The sequence below is a fragment of the Pongo abelii genome, chromosome 2, assembly GCF_028885655.2.
Source record: "Pongo abelii isolate AG06213 chromosome 2, NHGRI_mPonAbe1-v2.0_pri, whole genome shotgun sequence".
Lineage (NCBI taxonomy): Eukaryota > Metazoa > Chordata > Mammalia > Primates > Hominidae > Pongo > Pongo abelii.
Window position 1 is genome coordinate 135,386,997 of NC_085928.1, and position 16,753 is coordinate 135,403,749.

At 35.7% G+C, this 16,753-nt stretch overlaps 1 protein-coding gene across 11 annotated transcripts in view; it reads right to left on the reverse strand.

The window, feature by feature from the left end:
* Positions 1-16,753, reverse strand: part of KCNH8 (potassium voltage-gated channel subfamily H member 8) — a 395,129-nt gene that overhangs the window by 169,814 nt on the left and 208,562 nt on the right. For 10 of the 11 annotated variants that reach the window (XM_054552527.2, XM_054552526.2, XM_054552530.2 and 7 more), the window contains one exon: positions 14,382-14,622. In XM_054552527.2, coding sequence (XP_054408502.2) covers positions 14,382-14,622 — 241 coding nt within the window. Of the gene's footprint in view, positions 1-14,381; positions 14,623-15,611; positions 15,695-16,753 lie in introns of all 11 variants that reach the window. The other variant, XM_054552532.2, reaches the window with a different exon arrangement.

The window sequence follows — 16,753 nt, forward strand, 5'->3', positions numbered from 1 at the left end:
ATTGATTGAACAGTTAGTGAGCTTATTTCTTGATATAATTACTTCACCAAATTCTCACAATAATGCTACTTCTTTGCCCATTTACAAATGAAACATTTAGGGTTTTAGCTCTAGCTTCGTCGGTAATTAACCAGATCTTGTATAAACTTCTTACTTTCCCTCCCTTTCTCCCTATGTATACAAATATATACCTGCCCTAATTATGTCACAAAAGTTATACTAAAAATTAAATGATGTTCAGAAATAAAGATTCTGAGACAGAAAAATTTGGGTAATTGTAAGTTAATAGAAGTATTGGTTAATAAAGCATTTTAAGCAAAAGGAGAAAAATGAAATAATTACAAACAATGAAAATATGTATATATGCTTATAAGAAATGCTGCACCAGTGGGAATTCTGCTCATTTGTTTAATTTTTCCTCCATTTGCAAATATGTAAATTGGTATTACAAGCACAAATGCTATACCAAATAATAGTAATGCTGATTGGTGAATTAAAGTCAAACCCATGTGTTTCTAAAGCAGCTCCCATGGTTGGTATTGCTCCTCTGAGAATCAGCAAACTAGAACTACTTAAGTGGATGTAGGAAATAACCTTAAAATACAGCATTGAATATAAATGCCAAATATGTATGGAGTATTTTGAGTTATAATGATTGGGAACATTACTGGTGTGTAGTGGGCAAGGACATGAGATGTTCTGGCCTGGACAGGATAATCTACCCAATGTGATAGCCCTTTACTCCACACGACTTTCAACTGTTTGGGCAGAGAAATGTGGGATCTCCTTTATTTTAAATAATGAAGAAATACATGAGAGAAAAAAATCCATGATTCTATTGAAAAACCATTAGGAAAATTTAATTTCATGACTTCTTCTTCTTGTTGTTTTTCCCCACTCAATTGTTTCTCCTGTTATTATTTATTTATTTTGATTTCATCACTATCTCACTCCAGGTCTGAGCACAGGAATTGTTAGAATACTACATATAGGGATAAGGGCCAACAAATTTGCCAGAAGACTCAGTTTCCTCATTTTTTCTATTTTCATAGACTGAAATTTGTCTTAGCATGCTATCCTTACCTGAGTTAGCTATTTCTCAATTTCTGTTGTCATATATTAATGTCTGCTTAAATGAATACTCATCGTAATACTAGTTCTTATTCTATGTCCACTTGTACCTCTACTCTTTTAATTTGCCTGTACTTCCTCAATGGAATTATTGTAAATCCAAGTTTGTTCATTATAACTAACTGCAAGTATTTATCTCATTATGCATTTTAGTATCCTAACGCTACAGTCCTTATGAATTGAAATACAGAAGAAATTATTATAAATGATTTCTTTTATGTTGTCTCTGATATTACAGTATCAGAGATATATAAAATTGTATCAATTTTATTTTTAAGGTGAATAGGTAGAGAATAAGAAGGCATTGTAAAATATTTGTTATGGAAAAGGCAATGTTGGGTTAGAAAACATTGTCCTAGACCAGGGGTTGGCAAACTTTTTGTTTAAAGGACTGATTGTGAAGATTTTAGGCTCTGTTGGCCACATAGTCTCTGTTGCAACTACTCAACTCTGCTGATATAGTGGGAATGCAACAATAAAACATATACAAAAGAATATGAGTAATTGTGTTAACAATAACTTTTATCTATAAAAACAGGGAAAAGGATTTGGCCTCTGACACTTGGTTTGCCAATCCCTGCTCTATATTCTTTTTTCTCTACTGTGTAGTTTTTCATTATATACATCCACTCATCCACCACACTTGATTTATGCTCTACTCTTGGTGAATATAGACTTTGTTTCCATTATTTTGCCCCTGCAAACAATAACCCAGCAAACCTTTTGCACATGTCTGCAAGTGATTCTCCACCTAAAAAAAAATAAATGCTGAATCCTAGGGTATGTGCATTTCAAATTTGATTGATTCTTGCCACATTGTTCTTATTTTTGTTTGCTATCTAGGGCATAATTTCTGTCCTTATCTTTATGACCTCCTTTAGGCTTTTGCTCATGCTTTTTAAAAATTCTGGAGTAATCACTTAATTCTTATTATATATGTTTTTTACTCTAATTTTGTTTATTCTCTATTTGGCATTACAGTTATACTGCTCAAAACTCAAAAGTTCACAGAAGGTATCCAGTAAAATCTTCCCTTTTCTGTGCTCAGTACCTTGTGGTTCTCTCTGGAAGCAAAGAAGCTCAGCAATATCTTATTTAAATCTCCAAAGACAACCTAAGCATTGTCAAGTAAATATATACACACATACTCTTTCCCCACCTCTTTTGTATATAAACATTAGCATACTTGGAACCAACCCAAATGTCCAACAATGATAGACTGGATTAAGAAAATGTGGCACATATACACCATGGAATACTATGCAGCCATAAAAAATGATGAGTTCATGTCCTTTGTAGGGACATGGATGAAATTGGAAATCATTATTCTCAGTAAACTATTGCAAGAACAAAAAACCAAACACCGCATATTCTCACTCATAGGTGGGAAATGAACAATGAGAACACATGGACACAGGAAGGGGAACATCACACTCTGGGGACTGTTGTGGGGTGGGGGGAGGGGGGAGGGATAGCATTGGGAGATATACCTAAAGTATAATAATAATAAATAAATAAATAAATAAATTAGCATACTATATATACACAATTAATCTTGCTTATTTCATTTCGCAATATGTCTTGGAAATTATAATAAATGCATAAATTGGCAACGTCTAGAGGCAATTTTGATTGTCACAACTGGGCAGTGGGTGCTACTGGCATTTAGTGGGTAGAGATCAGAGATGTTGCTAAACATCTTGCAATATACAGGGCAGCCTCCATAACTAACGATTATCCAGCCCCAAACTTCAGTCGTCCCAAGGTTGAGGAACTCTACTTAAATGATATTGTATCAGGTGTCAATCACGTTTTTCAAATCTCCTATAGTCTAAAAATATTGATGTGCTAGTTTATCAATTTCTGATACTGTGTGTTATAATAGCTATTTTTATTTTCTAAAATAAGTTTGTCTCTCTCTCTTTCTCTATGTATATACACATGCACACACAACACACATGTATATAAGTACATATATTTATTATGGTTATATCTTCTTAATAGTTTCTTTTATTAACATGTAATATTACTTACTAGCCCTATTAGTATCTTCGTCTTAAATTTTATATCTCAGCTATTTATATTCTTGCACCTCTTTTCTTTTGGTTAGTATTTACATAACGGATCTTTTTTCCAATTCCTCTAGTAGTTTTGTATTAGATTTAATTCTATAACTGGCATATTTTTGAATTTAAAAAATCCATTGACTATCACTTATTTTAGCATGTGAGTTACTACCCATTAAGTGTTTACATTTGAATATTTGTCATATATCTTGATTTACTGCTGTTATTTTTCATTTTCTAATCCCCATATTTTTCTTCCTCATTTGTTTTTCTCCTTTTCTTTTCCTTGTGGATTAGTAATATTTCATATTTTCCTTAGGGTTTTTTTTCTGGTTGTTTTGAAATCACTGGGTCCATTAATTTTTTTTTATTTTTGCACAGTTACTTTAAAAATTTTAATACACACAACTAATTACAAAGTTTTCTAACAATATTTCCTAGGTTCTAATGTATTTACTCTGAACATGTTAAAAGGTGACACACTGCTTTTTAGCCAACTACCATCACCTCTATATGGTCATCATTGTTTAGAATTTTGGTTTCTATATATTTAAAAAACATAAAACACTTTAATATATTTTCAGCCAATAGTTAATTAAATTTATCAACATGTTTTAGCAGTATCTGTTATAACTTGTTTTTATTTAGTCCACTGAAACAATATTGTTTATTTTCACCCAGTGGTTAATCTGTCAACATATTTTATCAATTTTCATTTTAAATTTTGTTTTATCTTGGATCCACTCCTTCCTTCTGGCTTCACTTTTCTTCCTGCTAAAGAACATATTTTAGTAGTTCTTTCAGTGAGAATCTGTGGGTGGTACAATTGTTTTATTTTTTGTGAAAATATCTTCATTGTGTACTCTTTCGTCAAGAAGAATGAACCGAGAGAAAGAAATGAAAAAAGAGAAAGAAAAGAAAGGAAGGGAGGGAGGAGAAAGAGAGAAGAAGGAAAGAAAGAGAGAGAGAAAAAAAAGAATGAAAGAAAGAGAAGGAAAGAGAAAGAGAAAGAAAGAAAGAAAAAAGAAGGAAGGAAGGAAGGAAGGCCGGCCAGTATTTTTTTCTAGTAAGCCAGATATTGTTCATTGCCTTTTGGCCTCTACTGTTGCAGAGAAATCTGATTTCAGTCTAATTATTATCCCTTGGTAAGTAAACTTTCTCTTTCAGAAGGCTTTGAAGATTTTCTTTTTAATCCTTTATAATCTGCACAGTAACATGTTTAGGTATGGAATATATATATTTTTTATCCCATTCAGTTCCTAAAGTGCCCTTTTGGACTCAGGATTTATATATATATTCCTTCTATTATGAAAGCTTCTCAGCTTTATCCGTTTATTTATATATTCCTCATTACTCTATTCTGTTTTTTCAGATGTCCTGTTAAATAACTCAGTGATTTTTTGACTAAGGTAAATATAAACAAAGCATACTTGCATATCATGTTACTTTTGACACTTAGCTTTCTGAAGAGTTCTTAGACCAAAGCAATCAGAGATACAACTTTATGGCATAATCTATGACTCTCAGCCTCTATGGTTATAATAGTAGATAGTAAGAATGTGCAAATCACTTCTTAGTCTCACAGTAAAATGACAAGATGTAAAAAAGGACATTCTATTTCCTTTGAAAGAATATAACTTAGAGCCTTTGAAATGGCCCAGTAAAAGGGGCTGCAAACAATCAAGTGTTTTTTTTTTTTTGTATTTTTAGAATGATACGATGATTAGTAACAAAATACCCAGTTAACAGTGGCTCCAATAATAGGAACATTTTATATCATCCAAAAAGGAGTCTGCAGATGCAATGTCTCAGCTTTCTGCTTGGCCATCCACATTTTCTTTGCCATATCTCTCTGAATGACAACAAGACAGCTGCAGTGGTTTCAAACATCATCTCCTTCTATCTACACATCCCAGTGGAAATGAAGGAATGGGGATGCAAATATTTTTCCCTTACATGTGTTTCTTTTTTTATCAGGGAAAAGAATTATTTCCAAGAAGCTCCCCTCTTCCCACCAAAACAATCTCTTTATATCCTGTTGGAGAGACTTGGTCACATACTGATCTTCACACCAGGAAGTGAGATAAAGGGAATGAAATTAGCACTGGTTTAGAACAGTCATAATTTATTCCCTGAATCTGGGCATACTGGCTGCCTACATAAAATTGCTTTTTTTTAATTTTTCAGTAAGAAAATGGGAGAGATAACTGTTGAACCTATGGATACACAGCAGTTTTCACCACCAAGATTACAAATTCAAACTATTAATTTCCATATTCATGGAAGAAAGAAAAGGAGGTGGTCTTTCTTTTTCTCATTTTCTGCCTCATTGCCATAAATAAAGAAAAGCAAGTTGAGTGAAATTTTTTCAGAAAATAGAATCATATTGACCATAAACTCAAGCAAAAAACCTGATCCAGCAACCAGAAGGCCTGAGTCTGCCATCAGTTAGTTATAGGGCCTTAGGCAAATCACTAATGCACAGTTCTCCAACTGTGGTGTAAGAAAGATTGGATTTGATTAATTGCTATTCAGTCACTTCTCATTTTAAGTTTCTATAAGGCTTTGAATCAGCAGCTTAATTATATAGGATGATTTTCAAACTAAAGGTAACTATATAGCCAAACTTTGTAACTAATAGGCAACCTTGCACCATGTTGATCCCAAATAATTAATGTGGCTTACAAAAGAATTTAATTTAAGAGTAAGAGTACAACCTAGTAGAGATTCACCATTCATATTTAAGTTTTGACTAGCATAATTACAATCAGATACTTTCTTTATGGTGAATCTATACGGGAAGAATGTTTTTGAGTCTATCTCCCCAAAAGAGCATTACTAAGTGGTCTGGGGAAGAATGAGTTCTCAGGTAAAAATAAATTTGAGAGATGCTCGATTAATCATATTTAAATAAATTTCTTTATCATTAAATTTCTTAGAAGACCTACAGTGCCAAAGTGTATTGTGACTCTCCAAAAGAGATATATCATCTCCCAAATTTGACTGTGGGTCCTTTCTTCATGAAACATTTGAATTATTTCTCAATTTAAAATAATCATATTGCCTTATACTTTTGTATGGAGTCGACATGAATACCAAAATATTTTTTAAAACATCATCTTGTAGTTCTATGAACACCTTTCCTTCCCAGACCCTTTTTGTACTACTTTTTAACAATTGTACCCGAATTGATTATAAGATGCCAAATTAATAATACTACTCCAGAAATAGAAAATAAACAGTATGTTAAATATACATGTAAATTTTACCACACATATTGATTTGGTAAATATATATATATATATTTTTTATTATACTTTAAGTTCTAGGGTACATGTGCACAATGTGCAGGTTTGTTACATATGTATACATGTGCCATGTTGGTGTGCTGCACCCATTAACTCGTCATTTACATTAGGTATATCTCCTAATGCTATCCCTCCCACCTAATCCCACTGCACGACAGGCCCTGGTGTGTGATGTTCCCCACCCTGTGTCCAAGTGTTCTCATTGTTCAATTCCCACCTATGAGTGAGAACACGAGGTGTTTGGTTTTCTGTCCTTGCAATAGTTTGCTTAGAATGATGGTTTCCAGCTCCATCCATGTCCCTACAAAGGACATGAACTCATCCTTTTTTATGGCTGCATAGTATTCCATGGTGTATATGTGCCACATTTTCTTAATCCAGTCTATCATTGATGGACATTTGGGTTGGTTCCAAGTCTTTGCTATTGTGAATAGTGCCACAATAAACATACGTGTGCATGTGTCTTTATAGTAGCATGATTTATAGTCCTTTGGGTATATACCCAGTAATGGGATCACTGGGTCAAATGTTATTTCTACTTCTAGATCCTTGAGGAATCACCATACTGTCTTCCACAATGGGTGAATTAGTTTACAGTCCCACCAACAGTGTAAAAGTGTTTCTTTTTCTCCACATCCTCTCTAGCGCCTGTTGTTTCCTGACTTTTTAATGATCGCCATTCTAACTGGTGTGAGATGGTACCTCATTGTGGTTTTGATTTGCATTTCTCTGATGGCTAGTGATGATGAGCATTTTTTCATGTGTCTGTTGGCTGCATAAATGTCTTCTTTTGAGAAGTGTCTGTTCATATCCTTTGCCCACTTTTTGATGGGGTTGTTTGATTTTTTTCTTGTAAATTTGTTTAAGTTTCTTGTAAATTCTGGATATTAGCCCCTTGCCAGATGGGCAGATTGTAAAAATTTTCTCCCATTCTGTAGGTTGCCTGTTCACTCTGATGGTAGTTTCTTTTGCTGTGCAGAAGCTCTTTAGTTTAATTAGATCCCATTTGTCAATTTTGGCTTTTGTTGCCATTGCTTTTGGTATTTTAGACATGAAGTCCTTGCCCATGCCTATGTCCTGAATAGTATTGCCTAGGTTTTCTTCTAGGGTTTTTATGGTTTTAGGTCAAACATTTAAATCTTTAATCCATCTTGAATTAATTTTTGTAAAGGTGTAAGGAAGGGATCCAGTTTCAGCTTTCTACACGTGGCTAGCCAGTTTTCCCAGCACCATTTATTAAATAGGGAATCCTTTCCCCATTTCTTGTTTTTCTCAAGTTTGTCAAAGATCAGATGGTTGTAGATGTGTGGTATTATTTCTGAGGGCTCTGTTCTGTTCCATTGGTCTATATCTCTGTTTTGGTACTAGTACCACGCTGTTTTGGTTACTGTAGCCTTGTAGTATAGTTTGAGGTCAGGTAGCGGGATACCTCCAGCTTTGTTCTTTTGGCTTAGGATTGACTTGGCAATGCGGGCTCTTTTTTGGTTCCATATGGACTTTAAAGTAGTTTTTTCCAATTCTGTGAAGAAAGTCATTGGTAGCTTGATGGGGATGGCATTGAATCTATAAATTACCTTGGGCGGTAAGGCCATTTTCACAATATTGATTCTTCCTATCCATGAGCATGAAATGTTCTTCCATTTGTTTGTGTCCTCTTTTATTTTGATGAGCAGTGGTTTGTAGTTCTCCTTGAAGAGGTCTTTCACATCCCTTGTAAGTTGGATTCCTAGGTATTTTATTCTTTGAAGCCATTGTGAATGGGAGTTCACTCATGATTTCACTCTGTTTGTCTGTTATTGGTGTATAGGAATGCTTGTGATTTCTGCACATTGATTTTGTATTCTGAGACTTTGCTGAAGTTGCTTATCAGCTTAAGGAGATTTTGTGCTGAGACGATGGGGTTTTCTAAATATATAATCATGTCACCTGCACACAGAGACAATTTTACTTTCTCTTTTCCTAATTGAATACCCTTTATTTCCTTCTCCTGCCTGATTGCCCTGGCCAGAACTTCCATCACTATGTTGAATAGGAGTGGTGAGAGAGGGCATCCTTGTCTTGTGCTAGTTTTCAAAGGGAATGCTTCCAGTGGTTGCCCATTCAGTATGATATTGGCTGTGGGTTTATCATAAATAGTGCTTATTATTTTGAGATACGTCCCATCAATACCTAGTTTATTGAGAGTTGTTAGCATGAAGGGCTGTTGAATTTTGTCAAAGGCCTTTTCTGCATCTACTGAGATAATCACGTGGTTTTTGTCTTTGGTTCTGTTTATATGATGGATTATGTTTATTGATTTGCGTATGTTGAACCAGCCTTGCATCCGAGGGATGAAGCCAACTTGATTGTGGTGGATAAGCTTTTTGATGTGCTGCTGGATTTGGTTTGCCAGTATTTTATTGAGGATTTCTGCATTGATGTTCATCAGGGATATTGGTCTGAAATTCTCTTTTTTTGTTGTGTCTCTGCCAGGCTTTGATATCAGGATGATGCTGACCTCATAAAATGAGTAAGGGAGGATTCCCTCTTTTGCTATTGATTCGAATAGTTTCAGAAGGAATGGTACCAGCTCCTCTTTGTACTTCTGGTAGAATTCGGCTGTGAATCCGTCTGGTCCTGGACTTTTTTTTGGTTGATAGGCTATTAATTATTGCCTCAATTTCATAGCCTGTTATTGGTCTATTCAGGGATTCAACTTCTTCCTGGTTTAGCCTTGGGAGGGTGTATGCGTCGAGGAATTTATCCATTTCTTCTAGATTTTCTAGTTTATTTGAGTAAAGGTGTTTATAGTATTCTCTGATGGTATCCTCTTTATCATTTTTATTGCGTCTATTCGATTCTTCTCTCTTTTATTCTTTATTAGTCTTGCTAGTGGTCTATCAATTTTGTTGATCTTTTTTAAAAAAAAACAGCTCTGGATTCATTGATTTTTTGATGGTTTTTTTTTGTGTCTCTGTCTCCTTTAGCTCTGCTCTGATCTGCTATTTCTTGTCTTCTGCTAGCTTTTGAGTGTGTTTGCTCTTGCTTCTCTAGTTCTTTTAATTGTGATGTTAGGATGTCAATTTTAGATCTTTCCTGCTTTCTCTTGTGGGCATTTAGTGCTATAAATTTCCCTCTACACACTGCTTTAAATGTGTCCCAGAGATTCTGGTATGTTGTGTCTTTGTTCTCGTTGGTTTCAAAGAACATCTTTATTTCTGCCTTCATTTCGTTATGTATCCAGTAGTCATTCAGGAGCAGGTTGTTCAGTTTCCATGTAGTTTAGCGGTTTTGAGTGAGGTTCTTAATCCTGAGTTCTAGTTTGATTGCACTGTGGTCTGAGAGACAGTTTGTTATAATTTCTGTTCTTTTGCATTTGCTGAGGAGTGCTTTACTTCCAACTATGTGGTCAATTTTGGTATAATTGCAATGTGGTGCTGAGAGTAATGTATATTCTGTTGATTTGGGGTGGAGAGTTCTGTAGATGTCTATTAGGTCCGCTTGGTGCAGAGCTGAGTTCAATTCCTGGATATCCTTGTTAACTTTCTGTCTTGTTGATCTGTCTAATATTGACAGTGCAGTGTTAAAGTCTCCCATTATTATTGTGTGGGAGTCTAGGTCTCTTTGTATGTCTCTAAGGACTTACTTTGTGAATCTGTATGCTCCTGTATTGGGTGCATATATATTCAGGACAGTTAGCTCTTCTTGTTGAATTGATCCCTTTACCATTATGTAATGGCCTTCTTTGTCTCTTTTGATCTAAAGTCTGTTTTATCAGAGACTAAGATACCAACCCCTGCTTTTTTTTGTTTTCCATTTGCTTGGTAGGTCTTCCTCCATCCCTTTATTTTGTGTCTATGTGTGTCTCTGAACGTGAGATGGGTCTCCTGAATACAGCACACTGATGGGTCTTGACTCTTTATCCAATTTGCCAGTCTGTGTCTTTTAATTGGAGCATTTAGCCCATTTACATTTAAGGTTAATATTGTTATGTGTGAATTTGATCCTGTCATTATGATGTTAGCTGGTTGTTTTGCTCGTTAGTTGACGCAGTTTCTTCCTAGCCTCGATGGTCTTTACAATTTGGCATATTTTTGTAGTGGCTGGTACTGCTTGTTCCTTTCCATGTTTAGTGCTTTCTTCAGGAGCTCTTTTAAGGCAGGCCTGGTGGTGACAAAATCTCTCAGCATTTGCTTGTCTGTAAAGGATTTTATTTCTCCTTCACTTATGAAGCTTAGTTTGGCCGGATATAAAATTCTGGGTTGAAAATTCTTTTCTTTAAGAATGTTGAATATTGGTCCCCACTCTCTTCTGGCTTGTAGAGTTTCTGCCAAGAGATCCGCTGTTAGTCTGATGGGCTTCCCTTTGTGGGTAACCCGACCTTTCTCTCTGGTTGCCTTTAATATTTTTTCCTTCATTTCAACTTTGGTGAATCTGACAATTATGTGTCTTGGAGTTGCTCTTCTTGAGGAGTACGTTTGTGGCATTCTCTGTATTTCCTGAATTTGAATGTTGGCCTGCCTTGCTAGGTTGGGAAAGTTCTCCTGGATAATATCCTGAAAAGCATTTTCCAACTTGGTTCCATTCTCCCTGTCACTTTCAGGTACACCAATCAGATGTTGATTTGGTCTTTTCACATAGTCCCATGTTTCTTGGAGGCTTTGTTCATTTCTTTTTAATCTTTTTTCTCTAAATTTCTCTTCTTGCTTTATTTCATTCATTTGGTCTTCAATCACTGATACTGTTCCTTCCACTTGATCGAATTGGCTAATGAAGCTTGTGCATGCGTCATATAGTTCTCGTGCCATGGTTTTCAGCTCCATCAGGTCATTTAAGGTCTTCTCTATGCTGTTTATTCTAGTTAGCCATTCATCTAATCTTTTTTCAAGGTTTTTAGCTTCTTTGCGATGGGTTCGAACATCCTCCTTTAGCTTGGAGATGTTTGTTATTACCGATTGTCTGAAGCCTTCTTCTCTCAACTCGTCAAAGTCATTCTCCATCCAGCTTTGTTCCATTGCTGGCGAGGAGCTGCGTTCCTTTGGAGGAGAAGAGGTGCTCTGATTTTTAGAATTTTCAGCTTTTCTGCTCTGGTTTCTCCCCATCTTTGTGGTTTTATCTACCTTTGGTCTCTGATGATGGTGACGTGCAGATGGGGTTTTGGTGTGGATGTCCTTTCTGTTTATTAGTTTTCCTTCTAACAGTCAGGACCCTCAGCTGCAGGTCTGTTGGTGTTTGCTGGAGGTCCACTCCAGACCCTGTTTGCCTGGGTATCACCAGCGGAGGCTGCAGAACAGCAATATTGCAGAACAGCAAATGTTGCTGCCTGATCCTTCCTCTGGAAGCTTCATCTCAGAGGGGCACCCAGCTGTATGAGGTGTCAGTTGGCCCCTACTGGGAAGTACCTCCCAGTTAAGCTACTCAGGGGTGAGGGACCCACTTGAGGAGGCAGTCTTTCTGTTCTCAGATCTCAAACTCCATGCTAGGAGAACCACTACTCTCTTCAAAGCTGTCAGACAGGGAAGTTTAAGTCTGCAGTAATTTAATAAATATTAAATGGTATGAACACTAACTTCACATTGTAAAGATACAATATTACAGGCGACTATTTTGTCCCCAGTATTTTAACTTATTTCTCAATGATCACTTTTAGGCCACCTTTTTGAAATATTTGACAGAATAAAGGTTTAGGGAAACAGAGAAATATTAATTTAAGCCATTTTTCTAAATATGCTATAATAAATTGTAGATATGCTTAAACTCATTTAAAAGAAAGAGCAGGCAGATAACAATAGGAAAGTTTTTACTGCTTATAAAAATAAGTTGGTCAACAAGAGATTTCAGGCAGGAGTCACACTAGAACTGCTTGCAGACCAAAATTTCAAATCCTAAATGATTCTTTGCAGAAGGTAAACTGCAAAAAAATTGGAATGGGTTTTCATTCCTTTGCATGTAGCTAGTAAGGGATGGGTATTGCCTACTGGGAGAACCATCTTGCTGCCTGAAGCACAGCAGAAATGACAGTAATAAAAAACACAGAAGAATTTAGGGGTTGCTATCAGGGGAGCAAATGAGTCTCCATTGGTTTAGTAGAGAAAAGCAGCCTTAAAACAAATAAACAAAAACTTTTAAAATACCTCCGTCAAAGGTATGAGTTTTTATGGGAGTAAGTAAGTCATCATCTGCTAATGAACATGTGGTAACAGAAGTGGCTTCTAAGGCCAAAGAATTTCAAATATCTAAGAACCAGGAAGAATGGAAAGGAAAGTTCAAGATATAACTCGACCTAATAACAAAGTTGTAAATAACAATAATAAGATGATGAAGTATTTGTTAAGCAGATACTTACATCTATTATTTCACAAAACCCTATGAAATCACGACTACAAAAAATGAAGGCTTAGACATGTTGAGTGACTGCCCAAGTTCTTGAGAACTTTGACCAGGTCATGGAGAGTGTTTTTAGGATGCTAATTTATGTGTGCATCAGCGGTGGGTGGGAGGAAACGTCAAATGTTGGCAAAGTAAAAGGACACAAAACCACAGACACACCCAATCTGTCTACCATTTTCATTTTAAATTCTTGTTCAAACTGGAATGTTATTTTCCATTTAACCATTATTTAATAGATCCCTTTATGGTTACATCTTTCTAATAAAGGATAGCTATATTTTAAAATAAAAAAATTAAAAATAAAATTGCCATCTGCCTAACCAGACAACATTGCCATCTAGTGGCCTAAACACACTACAGCTACCACTTCTGGGGTGACAGAAGTCCTATCAAGGTCCTATCAAGGCTCTGAAGGGTGTGCCCAGTAGACACAATGTGAATAACGATGCCAGGCCATACCAACAGCATACAAACTCATCCAAAGCAAACGTGTTGACATTCAACCAGAAAACGCACTCTAGCCTCAAAGATTTAACAGCTTCACTGAGAAAAAACCAAAAAAACTAAAAAAAAAAACCGGCTACTACCACCATTGAACCAAGGTTTTGATGTGCCTCACTGATTTATTTTTCTTTAAAATTTTAAGATCCATTTCTCACTCCTTTGTTCACCTACCTGCTTGAAAATGTTTCCAAACATCCTCTCATCTTTACAGTAAGAATATAGCCCTCTATCACCATGACCAAGAAAAGAAGCAGGTATCAGCTGCTGATGACAGTCAATAAATCAACAGGGACTCAATCTGTGACTTAAAGACCCGGAATCTGTCCTAGAATGAGCAAGCCAGAGCTAGGCTTTCGTCTAAACAAGATGAAGATTTAAGGGACAGGAAAATAGGAAAAGGCTTACAAGATTGGCACAGATGCAGCTTCAACTGAAGTACACAATATTCTAGTGATAAATTATCTTAACAAACATCCTTTGGGGCCTTTTCTTTAATTAAAATCGGATACTCACTGCTTCTCCAGATTTACCGCAAGGCTTATGTAACCCTTTGTTTCTGCAACCAGGTCATTTATTGAAACCATCAACATGCTGAAAGGGCATGGAAGGGCATGGAGAAAGAACACGTCAAGGAGTGGACCACTGTCACAACACCACTGGTGGGTTTTTGTCAAACCCCATCTCTGACCCTACAAGTTTGAGATCATGAAGGATGTGAGAGTACAAACAAAACAGCTGTTAAATCTTTTTTAGCCCATTTTGGATGAAATAAGTATAGAAACACAGGAGATCAGTTTAGATCTGTTTGAATAAAGGGACAGGAAAAGTTGGAAGAGGCAATTTTCAGAAATCCAAATACAGTATGTGCTTCTCCAAAATTTGCATCAGAGGCTGAATCATGCCCATGCAAATGGATCTTAGTTCAAATTCATGTCAGAAAAATCTGGAACACACTTCACTTCTCATATGCAAATATCCTAGGAAAGCAGCTGTTTGTTCTTACCTATAATGAAAAGAATCTCCACTGCAATGTCACTGACGGTTGTGCTCCGAGTTGTGGACAGGTCGTCATTGCCAATAAAGCAAACGTTGTAAGGTACAGTCACAGCAACATAAAACGTTGCCAACAAAATAAGCCAGTCCCAGCCAGCTTTAAAAGTGCTAAAATGCAAAAGTATGAATTTGGACTTTTTTGCATCAGAAACTTTATACTCCGGAAATGCTGGTTTATCTACAAAAACATTCTGTGGATGAAGACAAAAAGGAGAGAAAGGAGAAACACAACATTAGAAACAAGGATTACATAGCTTGAAACACACACTTTTGTGAGTAGGATCATTCACTACACAATGCAATGTCTTACAAGTGACTTTTAAAAGTTGGTGATGCAAAGCATCTAAACATCTAAAACTGAGCAGAGATCTTTGTTATAAGGAACAGGAATATGCAGAGTTTAGTCATGAAGCTAAGTGAGTAACCCAGATTTTGTTCATTAAAAAATAAAAAAGACCATTAACCTAAAATGTCATCAAAAAACATTCAGTTACATGTAATCCTAAACACATTATAAACACAAAGCTATATTTACATTCCTATTGTCATAAGAACATTCTGTATACTTGTAGATTTCTGATGACAGTCATTATCTAAAGACTATATTTGACCTGATATTTTAATGATGACAGCAATGGTATTTTTCTTTCCAAAAAGAATAGATATATGACCAATATTATATTGTAAACAGTTTACATTTCTTTCCAAATATAGCCAAGTCATGCTAACTACTTTCATTTTTTGCATTGTGGCTGTTGGTGAAGTTGGGAACCCAAATCTCATTACCTTGACTGGCACAGATGCACTCTGACATGGGCCAGACATTGTTCAGATGGTAAAGTAAGAAACAGTTACTTAAGAGTTATTAGTCAAGTCATGGGAGGAGAAAGCCAATGTTCACTGTGCAGCTGATTAAATGCAGAATAGCTGGAGCTTTTGATAACTGCAAAAGCACTTCACTTTGAATGCAGTTCAAATTGATGAACAATTCCCTTGTTGCTAGAAGACAAAGGGAGGCCCAACAATAGCATGTGTGGAAATTTGACAAGCCTGTGACCAGATACTTGCAGACCTGGCTTTGACCTCAATTAATGGGAAATACAAGATAGGTAATGGAAACTTAGATTTGAAAGTTTAGTTGAATTAACAGAGCAGTTATAAATTCCAGAATACATATTACTTGTAGGTCACAATGTTGTGTTCTTGTCTCACTCATTGAGGGAAGGGCAGATTAATGTGATGTGTTCAGGGATCCTGAAGTACCTGAGGATTCAAGAAAGGTTCAGAAAGATCAGGAACATTTAGCTCTAAGTGGTGACTGTCAGTGATTGAATAGTTTTGCTACCTTAATATTAACGCACCCCTGTCTGGCATTTCTCTTTGGTAGGTATTTTCAACCCATGTTTCTACTTCCTGTTAATATTCTCACTCAACCCACACAGGCATCTCATAATGTCAGTACTTCGTGGTGGGTCACTGTTAAACTACTTCCAGATGGTCCTTAGATGCCCACTGCCACTGCATCTATGTTTCATACAATTCCGTCATATGTGTCCTGTCTCCTTTGCCTCATTCTCTGGTTTCAAGAAACCAGTTCCAAAGGTAGACTTTGGCATAAAACAGAGAAGGGGAGATGAAGTAGCCCCGTTGGGCTTCTCATAAAAATTCAGGCTGTTACATTGGAAGAGGGAATTAAGGTCTATAACCATTAATCTTCTCACCACTGATAAACACTTCAAGTTGTAATAACATGACTGGTTCTAATCCAAATTTTCCCTGAATATTTACTACAATAAAGAATTATCAGAAGCCATGGGAAATATCTCATTTTCTATCCACATAAGTTTTTTCTATCACATTACAGAAATTAAAATTTTACGTTTTTTGAGGGAACATCCATATCTAGGGTAATGATTTGGGAAAACTCAAAAGTGAAGTTTTTGTTTTTGTCTTTGATTATGCTGATTATATGAAGCATTAGTGATTCTGTCACAAAAGTTCAGCAATATATTAGTTTTCTGTACAAATCAGAAAACAAATCACATGGTTTCATTTTGTAAGCTACTTAGAACATATTTTAAAAATATTTTTAGAAGATACTGAGAATTCAATTCATCTGAGATTAGATTTAAATTTTGAAATGTTGTCAAATCCTGCAAACATCTTTACATAATCACCTGAGTGAAAAAAATAGATGCTTCTCTTTTTCTACCAGCTTTTGTAATGTTTTATCAAAATCCTTTTGAATGAAAAAAATTCTTAAAATTGTAAAAAAAATGGTACACAATTGTAAAATTATGCTTTTTAGCAGGAAGTAGGGGG